Source organism: Erpetoichthys calabaricus, chromosome 4 (assembly GCF_900747795.2).
Source record: "Erpetoichthys calabaricus chromosome 4, fErpCal1.3, whole genome shotgun sequence".
Lineage (NCBI taxonomy): Eukaryota > Metazoa > Chordata > Cladistia > Polypteriformes > Polypteridae > Erpetoichthys > Erpetoichthys calabaricus.
In genome coordinates, this window is record NC_041397.2 from 199,267,345 (window position 1) to 199,293,539 (window position 26,195).

The window sequence follows — 26,195 nt, forward strand, 5'->3', positions numbered from 1 at the left end:
TAACTTTTCTAACTAAAAATGTGATTTAAATGATGAGAGGGGCAATTAACAAAACATCTGCACTGAATATTATTTAACCAGAAAAGTAAAAAGCATATTACACCTGGCTGTGTATTAACACTATTTTGACTATTTTTTTGCAGAAAAGAAAAAATGCTGTCCTTATACACATTACATTGTATTGAAATGTTTAATGTTGCATTATTATTATTATTATTATTATTTGCTTTTATTGTTTCAAGAGCACCTTTTGCCTGTGATCTAATGGATACAGAATGTATTGTGCAACTAATGGCTTTTTAATTATATAAGGCAGACACCTAACCTGCTGGTCATTAAACTCATTAAAAAAAGTATTGCAGTATGCATTAACCAAGACTCCATGCTTTTTATTGTAGTCAAAGTGGAAATTGATAAGAGCAGAGAAATTTTAAAGATTAACTAGAAATTACTAGGAAGGCAAAATTTTATTTTTAAGGAAAACCAGAAGTGAAATCTGTAAACAAGAAAAGCCCAGATGTAATCACTTAAGGATACAAATTCAAGATAGATGCTAAGTATAAGCATTAAAAATGCAAGACAGAAGTCTTAAAAATAACTTATGTTTATTCCCAAAAGAATGCTAGTCAATTTGTATTTGTTTTTTTTAAAGAGTCTGAAAGCATGTATGCTGAGTAATGTGTACCATCATTTTATATAATTTCAATGCTGATGAGTCATATGACTGACAACATGGTTTGATAGCAGCATTATATCCACCTTCATGAAAACAAGCAGAAAATGGAGGTGCTTGGAAGTAAGAACAACTACCAGTGGGAGCTGCAGTGACTTCAATAAAATAACAATAAAGTATAATAAAAAAAGTAATTGTTAATTGAGAGATATTCAAGAAAATAGATTATGTTGTTTAGATATACAGATTCTGATGATATGTTTATAAAGCCAGATTTTTAGAAAAATAAACTAACGTGGCAGAAAAATGTTAAAAAGAAAAAAAAGAGTGTAGATTTTTGAATACAACTAGAAAAATTAAAATAAAGGTGAATTATTAATAGTTCTGATTCGTGTTAATGTTTATTGGCATGTTTATGGTACAGAGTACTGTGAAATTCTTACATGCCATTAATTAATACAATAATCTAATTTGAAAACTCTCATTTCAGCTCTAAATTACTAAGTAACTGAATACATTAATATTGTAGCAGATTAACATTTCCATGTAGCAGGAATCACACTCACAATGCAGAATATTTTAGATGAGACTAAAGTCTTGTATTTAATAATGCTGTTAAGAAGTATAACTAAACATGTGGTGACACATTGTCTTCCACACATAACAGAATCACAGTCACAACAATGCAAAGAAAATGGATCAATAACACATTGTATGCTGGAAAAGGTTGAACACAAAAGTGTTTACAAATGACTGCAGATATACAATGTGTATACAAATGAATACAGAGACCTTGTAGAAGGATGTTTGCCCTCCATTATCTGCCTTGTTGGGTACATTCCCTTTTTGTTAACTCTTCGGACAGCATGATTCCCTTTATGCCAATACTACCAACAGAGAAGCATTTTAGAGTCTTGTAGTTTCACTAAACTGCACAATGTGCCATTAATTACATAATATATTCGCATAAAAGGTAATGAAGTAATACACAGTTAACCAGACAAAATGATTATGTAATAATGTATAATAATATAATGTAATAAAACATAAATTTGTATCCATCCATTTTCCAACCCGCTGAATCCGAACACAGGGGTCTGTTGGAGCCAAACCCAGCCAACACAGGGCAGGAACCAATCCTGGGCAGGGTGCCAACCCACCGCAGGACACACACAAACACACCAAGCGCCAATTTAGAATCACCAATCCACCTAACCTGCATGTCTTTGGACTGTGGGAGGAAACCCACGCAGACACAGGGAGAACATGTAAACTCCATGCAGGGAGGACCTGGAAAGTGAACCCGGGTCTCCTAACTGCGAGGCAGCAGCGCTACCACTGCGCCACCATGCCGCCCTAAATTTGTATCAGAAAAGACTTATTTATACAAACCAAGGGGAACTATATTCCTATAACATATTACCATAAATATTACATACAATTACAGAAAAGATGTGCTCTTCTGTGACGGAAGACTGAGGAAACAAACCACTTTAATTTTAAAAACAGAAAATCAGAGCAAAGACCCTATTTGAATTTACAACAAGCTGAATTTTTACAGATAAATAATAAATCACATTTAACTCTAAGATAAGAAAGTTGTAATTAAGAAAATAAAAAAACAAAGTAAATAATTATTGGCAATTAGAAAAGACCTAGACCTCATTTAAAATCTGTTTGAATGACCTATTGCTATACTGATAATTGACCAAATTAGCATGATCAGCTAAAATGTATCCTCCTTTCTATTAATTATGCTCAAATAATGAGTATACTTTTTATTCAATTGTACTACTTTCTCCATATTTATTTTCATATTTTAATGTTATATAATCTTTTAAATTACAAAAGTACCATCCCAAAGAACCTACTTACTCAAACTATGAAATGTATGCTAACATAATCTGCAATATATAGAAGATTAAAGGAGAACTTAATTACAAATTTCTTATTTGACTGCAGGTATAAATGATTTTATTTGCATATTTACCTTTCTTAAAATACTGGTAGAGCTTGGCCTGACATCTCTGAAAGATCCATTTTCAAACTTCTTCAGCCAAACCCAGTCTCCCTGTCAAAAGAACTGCATTACAGAAATGCTTTTTGTATTTTTTAAGAAACTGCATATTTTTCATCTTAAACATTTCAAGAACATCACATATAAATGCAAAATACTGAACATGAACCAAGCAGCCCAAGGTGTATGCCATTTTAGATTATCTGTCCATTTAGTTCCTAAAACACGTTTTTTATTGAAGGACTGTGGGTGGCTAGAGACTATTCTGGCAGGACTGATAGGATACCAATCTGTTACCACTCATATTTATTCACATAACTGTTAGTTTCATGTTAATCGAACATGCACATTTTTTTTGGGAGAAAACATGAGCACCCAAAGAAAACTCCTGGAACCCAGCAGAACACATAATCGAGACATAAAAGACAAGGCCGCAATTCAGACTCAAGTTCAAGAAGCTGAAAGGTGGAAACCACTGTATTAAATTATGAATTTTAGACTACTTGTATGTGTTTTAGAAAGTCATCAAAGATTTATCTCACTATTAGACAGACACATTCAAAAAATATGGGAATGCCATTTTTCCATTTTAAATGCAATAAAAATAGTTTCAACAATATTTGCATGCAGTCATTTGGATATTACTTCCAGAGTTTTACAAGCATTATTTATTTCTATTGTAAGAATGTTGAAAGAAACTTTTTGTTTCTGCTTTGGCATTGCCTTCTTAATAGTGGTTATATGTGAATTGTACAGTCACCATAGGACAACTTAAACACTGATTACAAATATCTTGATTTTGATGCCGTATTGCAAAATTCGTACTTATTCATACTTGTTCAGTAATATATAAAATGGCAATTCTCCTATATACTCACTATAAAGTGACTGTTGCATTCACAAGGAACATTATATATTTTTAACAAACATTTGTTAAACACACAAATACCTTTTCAGTATTTAAGTATATTGCTATGGAAAGTTTTGTTGTTATTTATACTATAATCAAATGTTTATGATTTTTGGTCTTTGAGTGTAGTTACTACAAAATCCTTTTAATAATACTGTATATAGGATTTTGAATTCTAATTATGGCAATTCAGAAAGCTGTGTCTGAAACCCAATTTTCTCCTACAGCCCAACAGCATACAGAGCCAAAATTGGCTAGGTTTGAGCATGTTGTATGAGTGTACTCTGTGATGGACTAGCATTCCATCTAGGAATAGCATTTGCCTGCCACCCAATATTGTGCTAGGATAGGCAACAACTGTAGCAACTCTGTAGTAGGTTAAGATGGTTCAGGAAATGGGTAGTTGGATGGATATTTTTGATATTTCTACCACCCCAGGTCCATGACCAGTAAAAATTTGTGTAGTAATAGATGGAAGAATAATTGCCAGGGTTAACTGTAGCTCCATAACATAACTGACAGAATGAATCAGGTCAGCTTATTTATAAATTTATAATTTATAAGTTGAGCAAGTGAATTGGAGGGTAAGCAGTTTCACATTTTGTTCTGGTATAATTGTCTCACAATACAGCATATTACTGACAGGAAACTATGAATCAGATGTTTTTAGTTCATCTATCAATATTAAGAAATAATTTTAAATGATTAAGTGACCTGAAAAATTAAGGATGAAACAAAAATCACTGTGGCCTTTCCACTTGGCCTTCATATTGTAATTGGTGGTTTTGGAAATAGGTCATTTCTAGCTGTATGTGAACCAGTGAGCGGAGCAGTTGCACCCGAGCTAATGAGGACTGCATGGTTGTTGTGGTTTGCTTTTAATATGCTTGTCTACTTCACATCAGACAAACAAGTTAATGGTGTTTTTATTTTGACAAGTCCATAAAGCGTAAGAATAACTACAGGTATTAACCTTTACATGCTTGATTTATCTCACTTACGGTGGTTATTTTTAAATGGGTTTAATTTAATTTCATATGAGGGGGCTAATTTGTTTTTATTGCCCTATGGCTTATCAAATTATAGCTATGACACTGATTGTAACATATGCTAATTTTACACAGAGTAAGACTAATATTTAAGCATAAAAAGAAAGCATTCAGTCAGGTGCCTTTGAAAAGATTACTAGGCCTATGCAGTCAGCAACTGATAAATATATAAACATTTATTAATTATAGCAAAAATAAATTCCACATTTTTGTCTACTCTAATAAACTTTTTCTTAATGTGCTGCTTTTTCAAAAGTGGTTGAAATTAATTGGTTAAAATTTGTTTTGAGCTTGTTGTTAAAATTGTAACATTTCTTTATGTAGGGGATGGTAACATATGAAGAGCTACACTCATAAATTATGCAACTGTGAAAAAAATTATTTTATTGACTAAAACATAACTATACTACATTTGAGTAAAATACATTATATTTTATTTATTTTATTCCCTAAAATCAATTTGCTGCCAACTGGTTAATGTTTTTTATCTTTTAAACAAAGTCTCATTTTTGATATAATGCTGTCATTATAGTAGTTTATAGATGTAGTTTATAGTAGTAGTATGGTAATCAGTAGTTTATAGATGTCTTTGAATCCTAATCTAGAGCTTTATGAAGGTTGTTAAAAGTATTCCTTTTAAAATAGGGCTGTTTATGTTGATCATAAACATCAAACTTGACATAAATGATGTCTGTACCTCATACACAGCTACATTAGATGTCTCATAGGTTGCAAATGTTATACTTTTCACTGACTGGGAGTGTGCTAATGACTTTACACTCCGTCCTTCAATGATGCTTTTGGTGTCACAGATGTCTTCTAGAGTCAACTTCTAGAACAGGAAATAATAAAAGAGAGATTTCAGAATACTATTATAATATTCACATCTTGTGTAGTGTTACTTTATAAATGCATGATGTTTACAAATCAGTTTTCAGTGATCTGTATGGAATTAAGAAAGACTATATTTTTTAGTTGTAAGACTTACCCTTTTGCTCAATTGTGGGTTTATAAAAGTCAAATCTTCTAAACTCAGAAGGATTTTATTCGGACCTTTAACAAGCTGGATCTGTTGAATGCGACGTCTGGAACAAAAATACTGTTTAAATAGGAGCGAAGGTTGAACCTATTGTGCTATAGTTAGACTGAGTGCTTAGAAATTCAACATTGCTGCTGATTTTTTGCCTTTTATATCTTTTTGTTGCAACTGAGGAATTGTTTTTGATACACAGTATTAGCAGTTCTTCATAAAACAATGTTTTTGCTACCTGATTCAGTTGTTTGAAAAACAATTCCTTTGTTATTAGATTAAATCAGAATTCTGATTATATTTTTCTGAATTTTCTTTTAAGTATTGCTTAATATAAAAAATCATTCATTTTTTCTTAATAATACATAATACCTGTCTAAAATGATTCACCTCCTATAGATTTTCCTGACATATTAATAAACATTTCAGTACTCATTTGAGTCTTCTGTCTCTAGTATCTTGCTACTTGCAGATCTATTAAACAACTAACCATCATACATGCCTTTTTTCATAGTTTATTTGATGTGGATTGAATGATTTATTCACTTTTGCAAAATTAAGGCTCAGAACTGCTAAAGAACAGTTAGTTATGTTTTATGCTGACTGCACATTGAACATATGTGCTAAGTACATTTCTAAAGAAGACCTGAATTTTCCCCCTAGTGGTTAAATCTGAGTTCCTCAAATTCTCATATTGTTAAAACAAGTGCTTTTGTAGAATTTGTTAACTATATACCATCTTACACTTAACAGAACATTAAATATGTATAATACATAAAAATATTTACTCATTTTACTAAAACATTTAATAAAAATACACATTTATTTTAGCATAGTTATTCATTCATTTAATGTCTTATTTCAAATTAAGAGCTTTACAGGTAATGTTCATGTCATACACATGTCCGTGGTCCCTGTCTCAAAAAATAAAAAAATGTTACTTTCATCATACAATATTATTTTTTCAGAAAGCTAAGTCTCTTTTACCTTCCATGTTTCAACTGAATGTGTGTTATTAAGTTAAAAATCAATTGTGAGTATGAAGTTCTGAGAAATATTATTATATTATTATATTATATTATATTATTAAGTTTGCATTTAATATACTGCATACAGACACATACCAGATTAGCATTAATTATGAAGATTCTGCTGTCTCACTATGCATTAGAGTTTACGTGGTAAATAACTATATGCAGGTCAATGATGCCTTTAGACTACAACTATGGTATAACAAATGCACACATATAGGTAACTGCATATTCATATAAATTATATTTTTACCTGATCATAAGAGCTAATCCCACTCCAAAAAGGCCAAGAGATAATATGAGAGCAAATATAAGAATCACAAAGGAGAGCTCCACACCTACAGGTCAAAATTACACAAAATAAGCAAGTTATTTATTATTTAGTAAAACTAGTATTTTCCAATATTGTTTCATTAATATTACAGATATTTCCTAACAACTAAATGCTAAATAATACACAATTTTAATATCCAAATGTTTAATCCGCTTAGAACATTTTTGATTACAGAATATAAAGAAAGATAAACACTTGCCTAGGATTGACACTGCACTGAGTGGACACTATAGTAGAAATATCTTCTTGTTTAATTGATTGGTTAATCATTGACACAATCTTATATGTTAATAGCAGATAGTGGAGGAAAAAAGAACAAAAATAAATATTTAAATAATTTTGCACACAGCATGATAGGGGGTACTTAATATGTTGGCATAAATGTATAAGGAACATTACCCTTCCTATGGTTTTCATACAAGATGATCTCACAGGAGTATGGAGATTAAACGGTTACCCTAAAAACATCCAGTCAACAGAGGTTCTGTGGTGAGGCTGGGACAACTGATATATGGGGAAGGCAGAATCTAATTAATTTCAGTCAACCTACAGTGGAGTACAACAATGTTGCAAAAAGAAGCAATTAAGAAAACACAACATGTCATACCTTGGACCACATAGATTATGTCTGCAGATTATCCCAATTAATTCCAAGCATCTTAGTGAAAAACAATCAAATGAAGTTGTATTGGGCTAAAGAACACACACACTGCAGGACTGAATAACTGGTACACATCCTGCTGATTTGCAGTAATAGGAATACTATGTAATACCATAGGTCTATGCATTAAAACTCCCAGGTATCATCAGTGTATGCTGTTGGTGGCAGTGGAATAGTACTTGTCTGTCATATTACACGGTAAGTCCTTTCATCTATGCAGATTAGTGCTAGAATGTCTGGGATATCTAATTATCATTGTCAATAAGGTGCATCTCTTCATAGCAGCAGTATGCCCATCTAGCCAAATAATGCTCCATTCCAAAATTTCAGAATATTATCTGGAGCATAGCAGTGATTTCATCTTATTGTAGAAGCCACTCCAATCACCAGGGGCCTCATGTATAACGCCGTGCGTAGAACTCACACTATAACATGGTGTAAGCACAAAAGCGGGAATGTTCGTACGCACAGAAAAATCCAGATGCAGGAATCTGTGCGGACGCAAACTTTCACGTTCTTCCACTACATAAATCCCTATCAGCGTGAAAAGTAACACACGTGCACGCGCCTTCTGTCCCGCCCCAACTCCTCCCAGAATTATGTCTCTTTGAATATGCAAATCTATATGAAAAGCACGGGGGAAAATATAAGAATTTCAGTGAATACCAAGTGGAGGCAAAGGAAAAACATACTATTTGTTGGTTTAAACAGTGGTATAATCAACAAAAGAAAGTTGATCCAGTGACATAGTGTCGGAGAAACTCGAAAGCTCAAGTTCACAAAGTTGCACAGTGCCCAAAATAAAAAAGAAGTTGTCACATATCAAAGTCGGCGTGAAAAAGCGACTCGTAGCGGACCGTCTGAGTGTCATATGAAAGCTTATTAGGGTACAGAGAAAAAAAATAGGCACATAGTGGGAAAAAAGCACGAAATGTCAACTTTAATCTCGAAATTTCCACTTTAATCACGTAGTTTATTTTGTCATTAAAGTAGAACATCATAAACTTCATCTTAAAATCGTTTATTTTACTAGTTTCTCAAGTAGCACGTTAAATGCTTTGTTCTGTATTTGATCTTCTATGTGCTCTATGTGTGTGAATCACTACGTGCTTCCGTTCTTTTTCTTTCTCCGACAGGACACAGAATCCATTGCATTCGTGATATTACAGCTCTCTGAATAATTAAAATACTGAGATGTATACGTGATATCTTTTTCATGATGATAGGAATGAAAGTATGTTATTAAACATGGGAACATGGTGGAGCAGTGATTGTTCATATCTCACGCAAGAGGCTTGCTGCGCCATGTGCGACCTTCGATGAAATAATTTATTACAGAAGTACTGTCTCTTTCAAACGTACTAACCTCCAATTCCTGTCCTTACTTTTCTTTCTCCAAATACCCAATCGCCACACAATCAGCTCTGTAATAGACGTTAAGCCATCTGTAAGCTTAGAACGCCGATTCTTCAAAACTTGTAAGGAACATTGAAATATCTTCGTAGTACATGTTTAATTATTCTATCCGTCTATCCTTCCAGTGTTGCGTCAGCACCAGCAATAATACAGCGCAAGGTAGGAGCTATCCGTGAACTAGCTAGCGCTGCGGCACCGTTTCCTCACATGTTTAATTATTAACAATACAGATTATTTAAATAAAGTTAAAGTTTTATCTGTATACTATAAGCAACATATTTTGCTGCACTTCATCTTAAAAATGATATCGTCATCATACGCGCTTTATAAAGTGGCGCAGGTTGTGCAATATTATAACTGTAGTGCAAGTTTACAGTGGGGTAATTGTACTTATAAGTACAAACAGTTCTACAAGGAGCACTTGATGGACTGATTGAGTGCGTTTATAGTTCTTGGGATGAAACAGTTTCTGAAACGCGAGGTCCGTACAGGAAAGGCTTTGACATGTTTTGCCGTGGTTGAGGTAGTGTGTGCTTGAAACTGTATACCGATAATTCTCTTTCCGATCAGCTGCTGCTGTGATTCCCCACTCAGATACAGTGATATAAATACTCCGAGTGGTGCAGTGAGAGTAATATGGAAAAAGATGATCCGCTGTGGCAACCCTTAATGGGAGCAGCTGAAAGAAGAAGAAGATGCAGTGAGCGTAACAATGCTAAAGCAGTTATGGTATTTGGAATACTATGGCTATTCCCTGGACCATTATATTGCTACAGGTTAATTACAATCAGATGCATTACACTAATAAACAATATGCAGTTAATTTCAGTGTATTTATAAAGCCGCGTCAGGAATGTGGGCCTAAGAAAGAAAGGGTGACCACACAGGAACAGTAGCACTGCTTTGACGCTGGGTGCTGCCAGTCTGCAAAACCGAGCGGAGAAATTGCGTACGCCAGGGTATGAGGTACCGTGGAAATGAAATAAGAAAATGTGTTACAGTTATAAATTCTTGCAATCACATAACAGGCACTGATTTAACTAGAATTTTATTACTTTCATTACACAATTTTTAAAGCAAATGTGTAAAAGTAAAGTCCTGAAGTGCAGACATTCCTTCTCTTATAATATTCTATGAATTTCATACAATGCCCTGAATTTTACAATGCCGGCTGATTAAAGATGTGTTTTGCTTTTAAAAATTTTGTTACTTCTGATGTAGAGCCTGTTGATTGAAGAGATCATGAGTAATTAAATTTAAAGAGAAAAAGTCTTTGATACCCAATTATACAAAAATTGCTGTTTCCATCATGTGTCATTAAATGTAATGCATTATTCTGATATGTATTTTGATTATTTTCAAATCACTTTAATGTTCCCATGAAAATACAAAAATCTGCACAAGTAAGGTAACTGAATGTTTATCTTAATTTTTAATAAATATAAGAGAGTTAATTGTAAAATGCTTTATTTTTAATTACCATGTTTCTTTTAGATACTGTAAACAGCACAGAGGTGGAAGAGACAGTGTTGCATGGCTGTGTTGATTGTTTTGTACAGTAAAAACAGCAGATTACTGTCCACAAATGATCAACAAGTGCTCTTTTTCTGCTGGCCTGCTGCACTAGTAATAATTTCATCATTTACTAACTTCATGTTTGTAACTGATCAAGTAGTTAATATATATATAGTAGGTTTATTTATATATTTGAAATGGCATAGTATTAATGTATGTCATGCAGTTTACTTGTTTAACTGATGAATTCATGTGCTCGGTTTTTGGTTTTATTCAAATACAGAAGGGACATGCGGGTGTCATCCTTCTACTTTCCAAATATTACATGTTTATGTGGGTTTAGAGAGTGACATAAAGATAAAGTGTTATTTTTTTGCATTAATGTTATAATTTCTGAGTTAAAAATATCCAATCCAGGAAAACAGATACATTAACAATAGGGTTCTTACTTTGTTCCACATGTTGCCCTATAGCTATATTAAAGCTATTTGCTTACAATTATTTTTCACTTTCAGTCAACTAGTTTTGGAGTTGTGTGAAAAGGAATATTCCAAACACATACTCTGTGTAGTTTGTAGTGATAGCTGAGAAAATTGCTGAATTTCATGTTTCATTGCAGAACTGAGATTACAAAGTTTATGATATATACAATCCAGTTGTGACCAATTTTTAGCAATGGAAAAAAGAAAATATCTCATGTTACTTGTTTCATGTAATCCATATGTCAGCTATTGCTCAAAAGGTGCAGAACGCTTTTATTTTTTGCTAAAATATTGTTAAATAGATACGTACGATAAAATCAGTGTACATCATAAACAGGAAATTCAAGTCACTTGGGATTGCCTTTTTGAAATGAATATTAGCCTCGCCACCTCATTGGTCAAGAGTCTTATGTTAAGATCACTACCTGGTTGTGAGTTGGATCAGATAGTGAGGAAACATGCCAGGCAGACCAGGCAGAACCAAACATATAGTGAGGGTGTGCTAGGAAGTTTTGGCAGATGTTCCCATTCAGGAAATCTTCAATATTGAAATGCAAATTTCTCTTTCATTTCAAGGAAGACTGGAGACACTGAACCAAATGGACCAAAAGACTGCATTGCTGAGGTGGCTATGCAGAGCTGTGGGTGTTAAGGTCATTGGTGAGTGTTGTGACAGCAATCCCTGAAGAAGGAGGCCATTTGAGCTTGGTTAGTGTGTGGAACTCCAGAGGCAGTTGCCAGGTACCTACAATCCAAATGGAGTGCAGCAATTGGAGTTGCAGAAGCAATAACATAAAATGACCTTTGGTTGGCCTCAAAGTGATTCTGACAAACTGTCAAGCAACTTAGTAGGGAGAAGAAGTGCTTTGCCAATGTGGGTTATACCAGGGATGGATTGCTGCTGATCTCACCACGAGATGTAGAGTTGGGTGGTGAAAGGAACACTTTTTGGACCTCCTAAATCCCATTGACAAGCCGTCCTTTAAGGAAGCAGAGTCAGGGGACTCCGAAGGAGGACTCAGCCTTCTTTGTAGCTGACCATGGAGCAATGGAAGAAGGTGGTCTGGTCTGATTTTAATGTTGTGGCTGATTGGTGTATGTCAGTGATAAGTAACTAACTCTGAATGATTTGATTAAGTACCGATCTTGCTAGGTCATATGTTTTGGGATTGATCTATATGAAGAACATTTAGGGGAAACATAGTTTAAAATAGTGCCTATTTGTCAAATAGTATTGGGTCCAATGTTTTCCTAATCTTTTAATGGCATTATTTTGAGTAACACCAGGTGGGATAAGATTATGCATGCAATGATAAACCTGTTGCAATCTCTTAGTTTACATTGTTTGCATATTGCCTTATGTTGCCCAGACAGAAGAGTCCTAACCATCCACTATTGCACAAAGTAAGAGCAATGTTAATGTATGAAATGTCCAGTCCCCCGTCACCTTTCTGTTTTGTTTTTTTTTTTTTAAATACACCCAAGAATACATAATATTTTTGTTAAAATGGCTCTCCAAACTGGGTAGGGGTGAGTTTTAAGTGTTGATTATGTTTTAATTCATCTTAATTTTTTGAAAAGTCCCACTCTTTGTATTTTTCATTGATATGGGTACTACTTATTGTAATGTGATCTTTACAATAAACATCAATAAAACATAAATTAAAAAATAGTATATATAATAGTTTAAATGTCCTTGAGATGTGGGTAGAATCTCAGATATACTAAGATATTTCATGTTGATGCTAGGACTGTAACTCAGCCACAATTTAAACCCAAGTCCATAATGCCATAAATACTAAAATCAACAGCGTCATGCCCAGACCCCAGGAAATTTTAATTGTGGATAAAATCGTTCAATATATAAATGACAATGAAACAAGGATGTATTTAATTGTGGATAATGTCACTCAATACAGAGAAACTACTTAATGTTCACCCACCTTTGTTTAATGTAATTAAATCAGCAGCACAAGATGTCCAAAAACATATGAAATGCATATTTTAAATATGGAAACATTTATAACTTGCTTCTTTGCTACCAACCTTAAGCATTTTCTTTCTTTGGTATAGATACAATACTAAAATAAAAAAACCCTGAAAGAATAGAGGAAATGAATTAACAATACATTACCTCCTGTGCAAATTTTATTTTCATCAAACCAGCATCTGGAGTCAGGGGCAGGAGGTGATCCTCCAGGAAAGTGAATAACTCTGCCCAGAAATCTCACCATGTCTGATGACATATCTATATAATGTGTGCTGTACAGCTGGCTGTGTAGTCCATTTGAATCTAAGATGACATAATTAGTAAGACCATCTCCCCTGCTGTCAGTTTGAATTCTCTGATTAAAGCCATTAAATGTTATATTCCTGGTATATTTAACTAAATTAGTTTCTGTCACTGAGAAGCCATTTGTTCTGGCATTGTTCATAGCTTTTGCCAATAGATAAATTCCATTGTAAATGTTAGCAAAGAGTGGAGAGACCTAGAACAAAAAGTAAACAAACAACCATGTTAAAAAAAAACCTATTAAAATCTATATAGCTTTGAATACTGTAATGTTTACAGTCTAAGTATTTTTAATCAAAATACAAACAGTACACTTTTTCAAAACAAATTCACTCCCTGTTCATTTTCAAAACTTGTTTTTCCAACCAAAAATGTTTGTGGAACGGCAGTCTTCTCTGATAGGAGAAAGGCAGGAACCAATCTTGGATCACACACCTTCCCATCAGAATACACACCATTCACACAGTCATGCCAATCACTGTGCAAATTCAGAGTTAGAATATTACTAGAATATGGATGAGAGGAAAGCAAAGTTGTCCTACAGTTTTAGTGTAGTTTATTATACACATACCTCACCGTACTTTCTTTCCTTTAGAACATTAGAACATTTTTTGTCAAGAACAAGCCATTCAGCCTGAAAAACTTGCCGAACCTATTCACCTAATTTTTTCAAAATAATGTCAAGTTGAGTTTTAAAGGTTCCCAAAATCCTACTGTCCACAGTACTTGGTCACTTTTATTCCATGTGTCTGTAGTTCTTTGTGTGAAGAAAAACTGTCTAACCTTTCTCCAAATAAAGTTAATCTAATCTAATTTTAAGAAGTCTCCATGTATATCCCCATTTTCTTGTTAACAGCTCATTTTGAAGCAGGAATCCACTATACTAATACTCTTCTTAAGTTACACAAATGAAACTGTTGTCTGTACTTTTAAAGTTAGGTGCAATTGAAATTGATATATAGTCTCAGAAAGAGGAATCAAGTCATCATGAGTATGTGTTGCAAATAGTTTTATGTCTATAATAATGTGATTCATTATTTCTTATGCATAATTCTGAAAATTGATTGCTAAGGTACGGCAGAGCATTCTCAAAGGCAACCAAAAATCTGTTCTATTGTGCTCATAAGAATTAGTTTGCTTTGAAATAGCTTTAGTTTTTTTTTTTTGGTCAGGTGCCATCTGACACACTGGTATGAGAAAATGCCCACATATGATATACCATCACATGCGTTTTGGTGTCCAGTTTTGCAAGACATCAAACCTTTTAGGGTTCCACACTATTTTTGGTCATCTAAACCTGAATAACCCTCATTTTAGAGTATTTTTGAATCATATTTTATGCAAGAAATTACACCCTTATGATTAAGAGTTCACCAACAGGTGTCTTTAGAAAAAAATTATCACAAAGGTTTGAAGCTGTCATTCAAACTGAGGGGTTTACCTGATAATTTGATATGACAGGAAAAAATTACTCCTTTTCACAAAACTAGGAATCGGTAATATGGTATATGCCTATAGAGTATTGTTTTATGCCTTTTTGAGGTTGCTGATCGCGAATATGATTATGAATATCATTAAGTAAATCGTTACATTTCTTATAAACACCCCGAATTAGGGCTACACACTCTAATTCGGACTTTCTAAAAACTAACATTGCTTCAGGGCCTTTTATTGAACATTGTTTCCCAGATGTAAATTATTGTCTGTCTTCAGCAGACAACTATGAAATAATCAGTAAAAATTGTCACATTTATTATCACTCACTTTGTTTCACTACACATGATAAAGAAAAAACATATCTGAAAACTGTCATTGCTCCAGTTATTTTAGTGACTAATGACTATACTCTCACTTGAAATGGCACTGCACAAAGCACATAGTGGATGGAGAGAATGAGTTGTGAGTGAAGAGCACAGCACTAGTTGGGTGCTTACTCACAAAGATTTCATAGACACAGCAGATCCAGCAATGTGTGCAAATGCGAGAATAAATGTTCAGGCTTCTTTATGAAACTTTAAGGACCGATGCAAAGTTTTATTTGAATGGACTATAAATGAGGGACTTTTAAGTAGGAAAAATATGATTTGAGTACAACTATATTGAAATGCTGGTGTAAGTACAAAAATGCATATACACATAATCACACATATTGAATCACAAACATGATTTAATAGCAGATGCACGTAAACACAAAGCAAACTGTATATTTCATTATTTTCATAACATAAGTTATTATGTCTGTATTGCCTGTGAAAACATTGCAAGGTAAGCTGCATTTTTTTGTAGATTTCTCCATCTATAATGTACCATCTTGTATGTTATCCTTTCCCCATATAAAACTGTTGTTGGCTGCACACTTTATTTATGTGATGTCCTCTTGAACCTGGGACATTAATAGAAATGTAATGGGCAATGGGGACACACACAGCACAAGATGGTGCAAACAATGCTCAGTGTTTTTTACTTAACAAAGTGTTTATCCATAAAGTAGTCCATCCAATAAATAATCCAAATAAATATTCCAATAAAAACTATGTTCTTAACAGAGGTCAAAATTCCCATAAATTGATTAAAAGCCAAGAGCAAAACAAAGGTCAGGATCTCTCTGTAAAGCACAATATGAGCCTCAGTTCATCTGTCAAAAAACAAAGGCTCCTCTACTCGCTCTAAGATGTCCACCAGTAAGTGCTGTCATCCTTCTGTCTGACTCATGTCCATGTCACAATTCCACAGCACTCTGTGGGAGACACCATGAGGCCTGCTCCCTTCTTTCGCTGCAGCAGGAGTTGCTTGGAGTGGTTGATCACTCCTGCCTTTTGTGCGCTCAGCAAGAGTGACTCTGCCCTGTGAGTGCTCTATCCAGGGCATCATTCCTGACCACTTGCTTCCATTCTGTAGCTCTTCCTTGATCCTGCCTGTACTCTTCTTTCTCTTTAATGTCCAGGCTCTTTATCTCTCTTTTCTTCCTGTTTGATCTTTCTTTCTTAATCTCCCTACTAAGGCTCTTTTTATACCATATTGGGCACAGATGCTTTAATAATGAACCCCTTAACCCCCACTCTGCAAATGAATGAGCAATCAGCCAGTTTCCCCATCAACACCCCGGGGCCGCCCAACCATACTACCATGCATATCTACACAACCCTCCATCCTGAGCATACTGCTTTTAATAGCAACATGCATTATGCCAGAAACCCCGAAATACACTTTGCCATAGCATGCTAATGGCTTGCTGGCATATCAAACACTTACCACACTGCAGTACTGTAAGAATTATGTTTCTAGACTTCTCTAGCGCCTTCAACACAATCCAACTTCTGCTCCTTAGGGACAAGCTGACAGCAGATCTTAAAGACAGACCTCAGTATGTGCGTCTTGGGAACTGCACGTCTGACATTGTGGTCAGCAACACAGGAGCAACACTTTCTCCGGTCCTGTTCAGCCTATATACATCGGACTTCCAATACAATACAATACAACTCCAATACAACTCGGAGTCCTGCCACGTGCTTAAGTTCGGTGACGACACTGCTATCGTGGGCTACATCAGGAGTGAGCAGGAGGAGGAGTATAGGGACCTAATTAAGGACTTTGTTAAATGGTGCGACTCAAACCACCTACACCTGAACACCAGCAAAACCAAGGAGCTGGTGGTGGATTTTAGGAGGCCCAGACCCCTCATGGACCCCGTGATCACCAGAGGTGACTGTGTGCAGAGGGTACAGACCTGCACTCCTGGGAGTGCAGCTGGATGATAAATTAGACTGGACTGCCAATACTGATGCTCTGTGTAAGAAAGGACAGAGCCGGTTACACTTCCTTAGAAGGATGGCGTCCTTCAACATTTGCAATAAGATGCTGCAGATGTTCTATCAGACGGTTGTGGCGAGCGCCCTCTTCTACGCGGTGGTGTGCTGGGGAGGCAGCATTATGAAGAAGGACGCCTCACGCCTGGACAAACTGGTGAGGAAAGGAAGGTTCTATTGTTGGCATGGAGCTGGACAGTTTGACATCCGTGGCAGAGCGACGGGCGCTGAGCAGGCTCCTATCAATTATGGAGAATCCACTGCATCCACTGAACAGTATCATCTCCAGACAGAAGAGCAGCTTTTGCTATGACAAATACATTGTGTGGTGAAATTTGTTCTTCACATAAACTTCCAAAATAACTGAAAAAAAAAAATTGAAAATTGAAAACACTAAAATTAACACAATAACTACAGCTAAATAAAACAGCCTCCTAAAGGAAATAAAATTATGAAATTTACTTAAATGTGAAATTAAAACAATGCAATTAATTGTCTATAAACACAGCCATTAAAATGCTGAAATATTTGTATTGCATAAAAATCTGTATGGGTAGTGTGGGTAAAACAACTGATGGTGCCTTGCAGGGTTCACATCACGTCCATGGCTGTTTCCTGGCATGTGCCCAATGACTATATGAATAAATACTTGTAACATCAATGAAACAAGTCTGAAATTAAATGAATCTATCTATCTATCTATCTATCTATCTATCTATCTATCTATCTATCTATCTATCTATCTATCTATCTATCTATCTATCTATCTATCTATCTATCTATCTATCTATCTATCTATCTATCTATCTATCTATCTATCTATCTATCTATCTATCTACTACATCATACATTATAAATAAGGTCAGATGCAGTATAGCCATTGATGAACAGTCATTCCTCATGGAATATTGATGCCCTTTCAATGCAGGGAATGTCAAACAAACTCAACAAATCTGAAACCAAATTTTGGACAGCTGCTGATATTAATAACAAATATATATATACTAGATATGATTTCATATTTGGAGAAAATCACACTCAATTCCCTGGGAAAGACAATGAGACTAATGATGAGATCCATTAGAGTTTTACAGGGACTGTGAGAAAAATCAATGCTGGCAATATTTTCACATCATTTTGCATGGAAAATAAGGTAATTGCTCAAAAAACAAGCCTGCTCTGTATCAAAGTGTAAACAAAATCACACCTTTTTTTCTTCTTTTGGCTGTGAAGCTATGTAATGTTACATAAAATGATAATAGTTTGAGCTTCTTCTAGAATCTAGAAAACCCATATTCAACAAAAATATCGGGGGGTTCCTTACTAGTAACGGCACTGTGAAAGAAATAGTTTGAGAATCACTCCTGTAAACTAACAGAGCGGGTAGTGGAGGATGTGGAAGAGGAAGAGCTGCACACCAGAATGCCTCTTGGTGTGAGCCTCTGCTCTCTGTTCTGCAGCTGAGAACTGGCTTCTCCTGGCAGACTCTGAGTGTGAAATGCAAGGAATCAGCATTATATACTCAGGGGGCTGTTGAATCCAACATTGGATCCAACATTGCTACAGCTCTGTGATGTCACTGTGGCCTCATAAAGCTTTATGGGGCACTGGGAAAAAGAGTTCACCTAAGCCTGCCACACAGCAAATTGTTAGGGAAAAATTCATCAAACAAGGTCATTGGCAAACCAAGTTAATTCACTGCAAAAAATCATTTGGCAAATTTTGATGATCAACAATAATTAAGGTTAACAGAATTTTATATCTTTTAAGATGCTGTTTCACCATTCGATAATACAGCTACAGTATGTATTTTTATCCATTCATTTGCATTTTGCTTTATCACAAAAAAGTGAATTTGATTAAGCAGTAACTAGGCTAGAGAAAGAAATATTATATTACTAGACATTAAGCCCGTTACAATAACGGGCGCTAGAACAGTAGTCCATAAACATTAGTAGGAACAGTCTATATTAAATAAAAAGGGACCTTTTACCTCATTACATTTTTTCCGTAAAATGCCTGCAATTTTCTCTGACAGTAATATTGGCTTTGCTGTCCTTAATATGCGTTTAATTTTCTGTCACAACAATGGGCAATCAGCAGATTCTCCCCAGCAACTGATGTCATGTGCGTGAAAATAAATCTACTTGTACTTTACACTTTACCGGGCCAAGCTTCTTAATCGCAAATCTGACATCCTCAGAGTGAACACTTGCACAACAATGGGGAAGTTGGTCTCCGCGTCTCAGTACCCGATTGGATTTTTCATGTTTTCTGTTTTAGGTCTTACCTCATTTACGAAAATCTGATTGGATCTGCTGTGCGATATTTTATAGATCCCGTCCTCTCTGTCTTGTGTGATGCGTCAGGCGGCCTTTGAAGCAGTGCACCGTGCCCCGCGCATGCGCACTTCACCAGAAGACACACACACATGGACACCTGGACACACACAGGGATTTTATTAAAGGGGATAGTATATTATATTATATTATATTATATTATATTATATTATATTATATTATATTATATTATATTATATTATATTATATTATATTATATTATATTATACTAGACATTAAGCCCATTACAATAATGGGTGCTAGAACAGTAGTGCATAAACATTAGTAGGAACAGTCTATATTAAATAGCAAGGGGCCATCTATTTTCTGTTACAGTAATACTGGCTTGTATGTGGCTGTAATATGCGTCACTGTATTGTGTGCAGTAATACGTCTCTCCAGCAAGTACTGTGCAGTTCTCCAGCGAGTATTTTAATCTGTGCTGGCGTGCAGCTGATTATTGTATGTGTGATGTCTCCCCAGCAACGGATTTTATGTGCGCGAAAATAAATCTACTTTTAAAAGTCATCCTATTGTAATATCATGAAAATTCGTATATTTAGGAAAACCCCTTCAACGACTGACACTTTACACTTTACCGGGTCAAGTTTGTTAATCGCAAATCTAACATCCTCAAGAGTGAACACTTGCACAACAACAAACATTAATCCCACCTCTTTGGGGAAGCTGGTCTCCGCGTCTCAGTACCCGATTGGATTTTTCATGCGTTATGTTTTAGGTCTTACCTCATTTACCGAAATCCGATTGGATTGGCCGCGCGATATTTTATAGGTCCTGCCCTCTCTGTCTTGTGTGACGCGTCAGGCGGCCTTTGAAGCATTTGCTTTGAAGCATCGCACCGTGCCCCGCGCATGCGCACTTCACCAGAAGACACACACACACGGACACATGGACGCACACAGGGATTCTATTAAAGAGGATTATAAAAGAAAATCTTGGGACGAGACAAGACTATTGCCAAGAGATTGTATCAAGTTGGTAGAGGGGGTCCCACCCTTCTCTCAACCAGTTCCGGTTAATGGCCCATGGCTACGGTCCTCTCAAATCTCATTCGTGTGAATGCTTTTGTCAGACACACTTCTTGCACTCTCAGCTCTTATAAATTTTTAAGTTTTCCTCACTTTAAGTTCCCAATAAAAGAAGACTTATTATGTCAAAATCTTATTGAAGAATTTTATCCTGAAGGGTTGTCAACAGAAGAAATGAGTACACGGGCAATCTTAGCAATGAGAAATGATGAAGTCAAATGAGTTGAAACCTATCAATCGGTTACAGGGCAAATTGGTTAAATGTGAATCAATAGACTATGCTCAAAAAGTTGGTGGTGATGGTGTGGAAGATGAAAACATCAGCTTACAATATCCCGTAAAATATCTACAACATTACCACTGTCCGGTCTTTCACTGAACGAATTACTGTTGAAAGGATGTATCGTAATGTTATTGCATAATTTATGTATGAGTGATGGGCTATGCAATTGGAGAAATTAGTTGTATTGAAAATTCTAACAATTCAAACAATTCTAACATGTTAAATTTTAACAGGCAACAAGAAAACTAATGTAGTACATATTCCGCGGATAACATTAGACACCAACGGAGAGTTTGATATGCCATTCGTATTAAAACGTTTACAGTTTCCCGTTGGAATAGCTTTTGCTATGACAATTACCAAATCACAGAGACAAACATTCGAAAAAGCCGGATTATTTATTAGAGAGAAAGAAACGATATTTACTCACGGGCAGTTATATGTTGCGTTGTCACGATGTAAGTCTAAACAAGGAATCAAATTTCGATGCGATATTGAAGAAAAGTTAATTCCAAATATTGTTTTTACGGAAGTTTTACAGTAAAAGTGTAAGTTTAAAAAGTATTTGCATGTTAATTTCAAAGACAAACAGAACAAAAACGTATAATACAACGAATACCTCTAACAAACATGAAACATAATTTTCTTTCAATATATTATGCTTTACTGTTTTTTACTATGGCTAATTTCTCGCTGTAATGTAAAATAGTTAGTTCTATTACGGTATGCATATGTAACAATTCCCATGAAAATAACAATCTATTTAAATTGTACATCCACTTCCCCATACACGAGCGGCAGAGCGGTGAAGTGACTAATGGCTAGTGCTCGCCCCGGGGTTGGCGCGCGAATTGAGCAGGAGGCAGAGCCCCCTAGTATTCTATTCTATTCTATTCTATTCTATTCTATTCTGGGCGGCATGGTGGCGCAGTGGGTAGCGCTGCTGCCTCGCAGTTAGGAGGCCCGGGTGGTTCACTTCCCGGGTCCTCCCTGCATGGAGTTTGCATGTTCTCCCCGTGTCTGCATGGGTTTCCTCCGGGTACTCTGGTTTCCTCCCACAGTCCAAAGACATGCAGGCTAAATCGATTCTAAATTGTCCCTAATGTGTGCTTGGTGTGTGGGCGTGTGTGTGTGTGTGTGACCAGCGAAATTACTAGAATAGATCAAGAACATGCCAGGTGTCCAAATGAGGCTCTTCATAGAAAAAGGCAGGCTCTGCATTCAGAGCTTAACCTCTTAACAACTAAAGAAACTGAACAACTCATTTTTAAATCAAGACATCATTACTATGAACACGGAGAGAAAGCTAGTAAGCTCTTAGCTCAACAAATCCACAAGCAAGAAGTTCGCAATGCAATCCCAGCAATCATCAACATGAATGGAGTTAAAATCATTGGCGATAAAAATATAATGCACATATTTAGAGACTACTATAAATCCTTATATTCTACTGAGTTTAAAGAAGACAACGCACAAACTAATGTATATCTGGATGCATTACAGATACTACAAATAGATACTCTTAGTGCAGAGTATTTGGATAAACCTCTGGCACTATCAGAATTACTAGATGGTATAAAGTCACTTCAGAGTGGGAAAGCAGCAGGCCCTGATAGCTACCCTGTCGAATTTTATAAGAAATTCTCCACTGAGCTAGTTCCCCTCTTATTAGCAACATTTACAGAAGCTAGAGACAATCAAATTCTACCTCAAACGTTTCGCCAAGCATTAATCACCGTCTTTCCTAAACAAAATAAGGACTTATTACAATGTGCATCATACAGACCAATTTCTGAATAATGATGTTAAGATACTCTCCAAAGTCTTAGCTAGAAGGATGGAGAAAGTGCTGCCTTCCGTAATATCACAAGATCAAACTGGATTTATTAAAGGCCGACACTTAGCTTCCAATCTTCGATTCCTGTTTAATGTAATATATTCACCCGCAAAGTCAAACACCCCAGAGTTATTATTTTCATTGGATGCAGAAAAAGCATTTGATATGATTGAACGGAACTACCTTTTCACTACATTAGAGAAATTTGGGTTTGGATCGAACATTTGTGCATGGATCAAACTACTGTATACCAATCCAGAAGCTTCAGTTTGTATTAACAATATTAATTCAGACTACTTTAAACCAGAATTTGGTACCAGACAAGGATGCCCCTTGTCACCACTACTTTTTGCAATCGCCACTGAGCCTCTGGCAGTTCACTGTCGAAATGCTTATCAGATAAATGGGATTATCAGAGAAGGACTTGAACAGAAAATTTCTCTATATGCAGATGATATGGTACTGTATATATCAGACCCACAAAATACTGTGCCTGCAGTCCTAGCAGAACTTACAGAATTTTCAAACATTTCTGGTCTCAGAATTAATTTGAATAAAAATGTGCTCTTCCTAGTGAATTCTCAAGCATACAATATTAGATTAGACACCTTCCCTTTTATCATTGCAGATCAGTTTAAGTACCTAGGGGTAAACATCACAAGTAGACATAAAGCTCTTTATCAACAAAATTTTGCTGTCTGTATAGAAAAAAAGACTTGCATAGATGGTCATCCCTTCATCTCACTCTAGATGGAAGAATTAACGTTGTTAAGATGAATATCCTTCCTAAGCTTCTCTTTTTATTTCAAAACATTCCAATATACATCAATAAATCATTTTTTAAGCAATTAGATTGAACCATAACCTAATTTATTTGGAACTTAAAACATCCACATATCCAAAGAGCGGCCCTACCAAGACCTAAGGCAGAAGGTGGCATGGCTCTACCTAACTTTCAGTTTTATTACTGGGCAGCAAACATACAAGCTATAAAAATCTGGACATGGACACAAATAGATGAACATACACAGGCTTGGTCCGCAATAGAAATAAAATCCTGCAGTACTTCTTTATATTCTCTGCTTTGTGCCCTGATAAATGCAAGTTATCGCCAATATACTAACAACCCAATTGTGCTTCACTCACTCAGAATATGGAACCAATGTAGGAAGCATTTTAAGATAGAGAATCTTTTATGTGTAGCACCTCTGCACGAGAACCACCTTTTTCAACCCAGTTTATATCAGGGTAAAATCGACCACAAACCCATAGTTAATGATGCTGAAAAAAGCATATTAACTAGTCATTCTTTCATAGACGTCTTTGGTATGTAGGACAACATGAACAAAATATGCAGACACTGTATCTATAAATATAAAATGTAAATATGTGAAACTGCATCTACTGTATTCATAACTAGTTTATATATTCCTCTGATTTATAGGTTTCATCAAAACATAAACTAAATCAATTTAGTTAAATATAAAGTTTGCACAGATGACATGCTTAACTCTATATGACCAGACATAAGGCAAGAACTAGCCCTAGATTCATATATTATATAATATCCACATTTAACTCATATTTTAGCATAGGCATTCCTGCCATTCTTGAAACTGTAGAGGATGATATCATGGTAGTTTGCTCAGAAGCAAAAGTCTGTTATTTATGCAAAATGATTCAATTAGAGATATATTCATCTTTCACTTGACCTGTTTGATCTACTACCAAAGGGGTCAGAACCAACCCTGGGAGCATGTTGCACAAAGAAGGGTTCAGGATTGAACAGAAGATCAATTCATTGCAAGGTACACTTATTTACACGTCCAATTCAGAATTGGCAAATCAACCAAACATGCATGTTTTAGGGATTTGGCATGAAAACCAGAGTATGGGGACAAAAGACACACAGACATGGGCAGAATGTATAAATTCCAGTGAATCAGCTCAAGAGTTGAAACCACGACTCTGCAGCTCTAAGGCAGCAGTGCTAAACAGAGAGTTACTGTGACAAACAGATATTTATCATTAAAAATGTCTAATATTTTAGCATATGTATATACTGTATATTTATAGCATAAAATTCTACAGTTTATAAAATTAGACATTTTGTCCTGATTTATTATATAGACAGATGTCACCTTTATCCAAGGTAACTTACAAGATTGTAATACATTATATGTATTTATCGTTATTTTTGACAGCTGAAACACAGGCATGAAAAGTGACTTGTTTAGGCAACCACCTTGTGGTTTAAAGTAGAGTGCTATACCACATCGCCTACCTGCTGATTCAAACCAGAAATCTTCTTTAAATTCAATGACATCCTTTCATCTACCAAGAAAGAAATATTCCTCAACTATTTTCTTCCTGGACTATCAAGATACATTTTTAAGAGTATATTTAAATATTTCTGCTTCCAGTAAAATGTTTTCATCTAACCCTTTTTAAATGCTCAATGTACTGTTACACCTTATTCTGAATCTGCCAATGTTCTCTTCCAAATTAGTAGACTTAAAGAATGATATAAACTGTATCCCCACAGAATAAAACAATGAAGGTATCATTTAAACCTACCAACCCTATGCTTACTCCAACATATTTACTGTATATCTGGTTCAACCTTCATATCATATAATTTAAGCAATTCTAACAATTCAGAAATAGGAGCTTGTTCTACTCCATAAGCTTACCTATCAGAACAGTACGGTATATACCAAGTGAATAAAATAAAGGTTTATCTCTCTCTTTCTCCAAGATTCAAGATTCTTTATTTGTCACATGCATAGTTATACAGGACAACACACAGTGAAATGCATCCTGATCTGCTTATCAAAACTGTGCAAAGTTAGAAGAATATCAGATTAATAAAAAGTCCTAGACTGAAAGATGACAATATAATAGGACATAGAATAAATAAAGTAAAATTAAGTGAAATAAAGTAAAATAAAGTGTTAGAGTACAATAGTGCGGTGATTTTTGTGCAAAACCAATGTTAGACAGGTGCATAGTGTTAAAGGACAGACCAATTTACTAAACAAGGTTAGGGTAGACGGCATGGTACAATTACAGTCCAGCCTAAGTATGTGGAGGGTCATGGATGAGATGGCATGTTCTGATTTAACAGTCTTTTGGCTTGAGGATAGAAACTCCTTCTGAGTCTCTCTGTCTTGGCCAGGATGCTACAAAACCTTTTACTTGATTTTAACAGATGAAACAGGCTATTGCTGGGATGAGATGAGTCTTTAACTCTCTGAGTCTGGGTCTGGGCTGAAGGAGGGGTTGTGTCACCCACATGCAAATGAGAGGCAGCTTAAGGGCTCAGGTGTTGGTAATTACCAGCTGAACCAGGGGTTGGCCCCATGGCCTTCTCTCTTCCACCCTCTGCAAAATGGAAGACTGACAGCTACTCCGCCACTGATGTCACTTCCATTTTTCACCCTTCTGAATCCATTCTTTCCTGTTGAGTC

General features: G+C 35.4%; 1 protein-coding gene across 2 annotated transcripts in view; it reads right to left on the reverse strand.

Moving 5' to 3' along the window:
* Positions 1 to 26,195, reverse strand: part of gucy2f (guanylate cyclase 2F, retinal) — a 67,921-nt gene that overhangs the window by 34,372 nt on the left and 7,354 nt on the right. For both annotated transcript variants that reach the window (XM_028801140.2, XM_051927077.1), the window contains exons 3-7: positions 13,253 to 13,607; positions 6,964 to 7,048; positions 5,638 to 5,734; positions 5,347 to 5,481; positions 2,664 to 2,744 (exon numbers count right to left, since the gene is read on the reverse strand). In XM_028801140.2, coding sequence (XP_028656973.2) covers positions 2,664 to 2,744; positions 5,347 to 5,481; positions 5,638 to 5,734; positions 6,964 to 7,048; positions 13,253 to 13,607 — 753 coding nt within the window. The remainder of the gene's footprint in view (positions 1 to 2,663; positions 2,745 to 5,346; positions 5,482 to 5,637; positions 5,735 to 6,963; positions 7,049 to 13,252; positions 13,608 to 26,195) is intronic.